Source organism: Gossypium hirsutum, chromosome D12 (genome assembly GCF_007990345.1).
Source record: "Gossypium hirsutum isolate 1008001.06 chromosome D12, Gossypium_hirsutum_v2.1, whole genome shotgun sequence".
Lineage (NCBI taxonomy): Eukaryota > Viridiplantae > Streptophyta > Magnoliopsida > Malvales > Malvaceae > Gossypium > Gossypium hirsutum.
The window spans coordinates 35776928-35782370 of NC_053448.1; the positions used below are offsets into that span (position 1 = coordinate 35776928).

At 30.5% G+C, this 5443-nt stretch overlaps 1 protein-coding gene across 2 annotated transcripts; it reads left to right on the top strand.

Moving 5' to 3' along the window:
• Nucleotides 1-238: 238 nt before the first annotated feature.
• Nucleotides 239-3484, top strand: LOC107945501 (trafficking protein particle complex subunit 12). Of its 2 annotated transcripts, none has more exons than XM_016879540.2 (2): nt 239-1572; nt 3063-3484. In XM_016879540.2, exon 1 carries the CDS (start codon nt 480-482, stop codon nt 1569-1571), a length of 1092 nt encoding a protein of 363 aa, XP_016735029.2. In that variant the 5' UTR covers nt 239-479; the 3' UTR covers nt 1572; nt 3063-3484. The 2 variants fall into 2 exon arrangements, with proteins under 2 accessions (XP_016735029.2, XP_016735028.2); XM_016879539.2 differs by having other exon boundaries at nt 296-1572; nt 2997-3484.
• The last annotated feature ends 1959 nt before the right edge of the window (nt 3485-5443 follow it).

Consider the following 5443-nt stretch of genomic DNA (forward strand, 5'->3'; position numbering starts at 1 on the left):
ATTTAAAAATCATTTATTAAGAAAATGCCAAATATTATAATAATAGTAGTTTTATCTTTTAAGCTTTTTATGTAAAATCTTAAAAAAAAAAGTAGCACTAATTGATAATATTATTTGAATTAGATTAGATTAATCCATTTGAATTGATTGAATCTAGAGTTTGATTTTAAATGAATTAAATAAAAAATTGGTAAGAATTAATTTAACTAATAATCAAATCAGATTTTCAAAACGAACTCGTTACTTGACCAATTTAACTAGGTATCCAAACTTTAAAAAGAAAAAAAAAAGCATTGCTAAATGGGTGAAAATCGACTGGATGAAATTTTTTATGTAAATATCTGCTAGTAATTCGAGTGATTCAGGTTAAGCTTAGCCTAGAGGCTAGAATTCATTCCGTTTATTTCAAAAGTGAAACAAGGGAAGGAACAAAGTGAGCAGTGAAAGCAAAGTAAAGCTTGGGATTCGTGGTTGTCGCCATGGACGAACCCTCGCCGACCGTCGACCCTCTGACGAATCAATTCGGATCTCTGAACGACCTATCCCACGAGCTGGCTTCTCTTCAAGACCTTGCCATGCGCGGCTCCTGGCGTTCCATTCTCGATAAAGTTTCTGGAGCCCGTTCCCTTGACCTCCTAGCCAAACCCCACGACCACCTCATCTACCTTTCCTACAACGTCCTTGCTCTCACCAAGCTCCGCCGCTTCTCCGACGCTTCCAACGAGCTTGACTCTCTCCACGACTTCAACAGCCACCATTACAAATATGAAACCTACCCTAAGCTTTATCACACCCGCTCCGGTTCTATGGTCCCCTTCTCCCTTCGCTTCATCAACGCCCAACTCCCCTTCAAGCTTGGGAATCGCCAAGAAGGATTAGATCGCTTTTATCTTTTGCTTAACTTTATTCGTCAGAAAATTAAAGATAAGGGAATTCATAGTTTGCAGGAGTCTGTCAAAATTTGGAGAAAAAGGGAAGTTTTTGTTTTACATTGTTTAATTGGGCAGCATTTGGGGGCTAAGGAATTTAATGTATGTCTAGATTTGATTAGGGATTTGATCAATCATGACTATTTAGACCCGGTTTTAGTTTCCAAATTAGGGTATATTCAGATGCAGATCGGGGATTTTGAAGGGGCAAAAGGATCATTCCACCGTGTTGAGACAATGTTAAATGAAAGGAAGAATGATGATTCTTCAGCTTTGAGTGAGGTTGAGTTCAGAAATCTTGTGAATAGAAACAAGGCCTTGGTTTTTTTAGTAGGCAAAGATTATGTTTCTGCAGTGAGGGAATACGAGGAGTGTATGGAAAGGGATCCCGCAGATGTTGTGGCTGTTAATAATAAGGCGCTTTGTTTGATGTATTTGAGAGATTTGTCAGATTCAATTAAGGTATTGGAGAATTCACTCGAAAGAGTACCTACCGTGGCATTGAATGAGACTTTGGTGGTCAATTTGTGTAGTATGTATGAGTTGGCATATGTTAATCACTCAGAGATTAAGAGGACTTTGAGTAATTGGATTGCTCGAGTCTCTCCTGATGATTTTGACGCATCCTGTACCAGGGTTTGAGGTATTCTTCCTTTGACTTGTTGATATTAGTATTTTGTTTCATTGTCTCATTTTTCTGTTCAGTTAAAGTCAAGTTCCTTAGCTTATTTAATTAAAATGATCATATTATTCAAGATGCTTTGTGTTTATCGTGAACTCTATTTTAGTGTTTCCAATTCATCCTTTATACAGATTTTGTGCTTTCTTGTGTGTCCCGTGATGTTATCTCAGTTGAGGTGGTTTATTTAGTGGCACACATTAGCAAATTATTTTGAAATCATGGTTTGTTAGGTGCAAATGAGCAAATTATTAGATTTCAATTGAATTCCACAAAATTTTATGGAATTCAATTTTTTGAAACTCTTCCAATGTCTCTTTATGTGGATAGAACCAAATTGTACTGCATTTGCTGGTTGAGCTGCATCATTCTGATTCAAGTATGCACTTAATTTCATGGTTACTAAGTAGACTGTATCCCAATGTTGATTTGTGTAGTGATTCAACCTATAGGTTAACTTACTGACAAATAGATGATTCATAAAAGCAGCGTTTATTTTCTATTTCTATTTATCCCTTATCTGCTCAAGTGGTGTAAGAGGTTCTTTGGCACCATGAAATATTACTGCAAATATTTATCTTTAATTTCCTGATATTTCGCATCTAGGATGAAATGTATATTAACTTTATCTTGTCTGTTTTTATCAAAATATAATATTGATTTCTGCAAAAGTGTGTTCCATACCTAGTTGTTTATGCCTATTTTGACAAGGTGATATCTTAAATGTTGCATTGAAACTTCTGAGACATCCATCATTTATTTTTAATAACAATGAACAGCTTAGTTTCTTAAAACACCACCATTTAAGATACAAATTTTCCCTCACTTCCAAATCACCTGTTCGTGGTGATATTTTCTTTATCTGAGGTCTAATGGCACATTTTTATTGTTGGTATTAGGATACTGCATTTGAACCTATATTGCTGTTATATGGTTTCTAATCATCAAATTACCCATGAACTACAAATGTTGAGTGGGAAAGTAGGATAATAGAAAGCTTTTAGATGTGATTTTGATAGAAATCCATATCGTTGGACTTGGATGTAACATCTAGCCGCAATACATGGTACTACTTACCAGAAATAAGTATTTTAATAGAAAGCTTTTAGAATTTATTTTGAAATTTCTTCTCCATTATCTAATCAATTTTCTCCAAATTCTAAGAATAGGTTATTTTATTTTAAGTAGAAACAGGTTTGGCAGTTGTGGTTTTAGGTGGAAATAGAGACTGGTCTTTTGGTTGGCATTTCTTGTTATACTTATTGATTACTGGTGAAGTTGGTCTCATCTCAATTGAGCTTGTCCTGTTTGGTTATTTAAGCGATGAGCATCTCCTTTTACTGTCTATTTCGTTCTTTGGGGTCCTCATTTCAACAACTCTTTTGCAGTCTTTGTGCCAAAAACAAAACACCATTTGATGCCCTTTATGGTCTGATGAATCTGAATTTGAGCAGATTTTGACGAGTAAAGATGCAGAGAGTTGGTTCAAAACAGGGCTTGCGAGGTTCAACTTATGGTGCCGGCCGAACCTATAGAATTCATTCTCAAGTTTACTACCTCTTTTACGGTTTCCATTCTTTTACGGAAAGGAGAATACATGCAGTGGTTTTATTAAATTTAAGATTTTGTAACTTTCCCATGGAACGATGTGAGATGGAGCTTTGTCTAATCCATGAACGTCGGATGGCTTTTTAGAAAATAGAATTTGAAAATCATGAATATTTGTGCTGTTGCTAGAACTCAGTTGATCCTCATTCTGGAGAAAGCCCTGCTGTAATGTACCTGACAACAAGTGCATGTGTACTGTGGTTCAATTTTTTGGAGTTCTTTGATGTTTACCATTTAGCATAATTATAAATTTAGTTTTTAATCTTTACCATTTTGTTCATTTTGACTCTAATTTTTTTTATTACGTTGCTTTCAATCTTCAAAATTTAGTAACAATTATTTATTTTATAGAGAAGTTGATTGAATTGTTAGAAGCTTAATGATAATAATATGGTAACACGCGTAACGTTAGTGTATTTGTATTTCATTGTTGATGATGTAGATTTTTTTTTATGAATTTTTTTATCTTTAAATAATTCTTCTGTAATTTTTGAATTTGCACTTAGATTGCCATATTTTATGTTACTACTGTTAAAATATGTATGGAGTATATTTAGATTATATATAATTTTCCAAACCTAAAAAAAAAAGTTATAACTTTTCATAATTTATAATTTTGAAATGTGTATAATTTAAATAAGTTTTTGTTCTTTTCAAAGTCATATTTTTTTTGAAGTGTGGATATTTTGAATCTTTTTTTTATTTTTTTTGTGAAATTTTATAAATTTTTAAAATTTTAAAATTTTAGATGTTGGTTTTTCAATTTTTATTTTTTTGTACTTTTTTTGAAAGATTTAAAAAATTCTCAACATTTTTTATGAAAGATTTAATTTAATTTATTTTTATAATTTATAAATATTTTTGTATATTTTTCGATTTGTAAATGTATGCTTATAAGACAATCATGATAACTTACTAATCCACTGTGTACAAAAATTTCAGATTAGTGAGATTTTAAGTATCAAAGAACAAAATGACGATTTTTATCCACAAAGGGATTAGCTTGATGAAAAATAAAACCGTTTCTTTTTTTGGCCGAAAAAAATAAAACTGTAAGAGTTTAATTGATTTTCGATTTATTCTGTGAGGGGTTTTTTTTTTTACCAATTAGTTTTTGGACAAACTATGTTTAAGGTGGTTAAACTATTAGTAAATTTATATTTTGATCACTCAATTTTAAAAAGTTACAAATTGGTCGTTGAGCTATTTAAAAGTTACAAGTTGATCACCGTTAAGTTTCTAAATGTTAGACGTGGGTATAAGTAAATTTACAATTTAGTTACTCAACATTAATAAGTTTACAATTTGATCACTCATAGCATAATTTAATAATTTTTAGGTTTAAATATGCCAAAGATCCTTGTACTCTTTCGAAAATTAAAGTTTAATCCCTATACTTCAATTTTAAAATATTGAGTGCGTGTACTTTTTCAATTTAAAAGTCTTCGTCTTATCTTTTAATTTTGCCATTAAAGTTAACAATATTAAAGGTAAAATAGTCTTTTAGCCCTCAACATTCACTTTTTTTGTCAATTTGGTCCTTACATTTAAAAGTACATAAAAAATTTAAATTTATTTTTTCATATTTTAAATATAAAAAATAAAAATTTAAAAATATATTTTTAAAAAATAAAAATTATGAAAATAAATAAAAACTTTAAAATTAAAAAAATATTTTTAAAATATAAATAAAAATTCCAAAATTTAATTTTATCTAAACCAAACTAGACTAACTTAGTCGGATTGGGAATTAACTGGGGTATCAGTCCAGTGATAGGTAAAAGAACGATTGACTTGTGAACTGGCAGAAAATTGGTTGAATTGAGCTAAAAAATTGGTTGAACCGATAATTGAATCAATTTCAAACTGGTTTGACCAATTGATTCCCAGAACGATTGGCCTGACCGATTTAAAGAGAATAAATTATTAGAAATAAAAAATAAAAATATTAATATTAATATATATAAATTGGTTCAATTGTCAATTCAACTAATTTTTTAGCCCGATTCAACTAGTTTGTACCGATTCGCAAATCTATTAATTTTTAAATATTTATAGTTTTTTTTTGTAAATTGGATCCATACCATTTAAAATTACATAATTTTTTTAAAGAAAAAATAATTTTCTTCTTATCTTAAATACTTTGAGATAGGAATTTTTGTCACAAATATTGATATTGTAACTAGTGATAGTACTTTGTGATGAAGTTGTGGCGGATTTAATAAAT

Excerpts from the sequence above, each read along its gene's own strand:
- LOC107945501 (XM_016879540.2), top strand. The coding sequence starts at position 480 with ATGGACGAACCCTCGCCGACCGTCGACCCTCTGACGAATCAATTCGGA.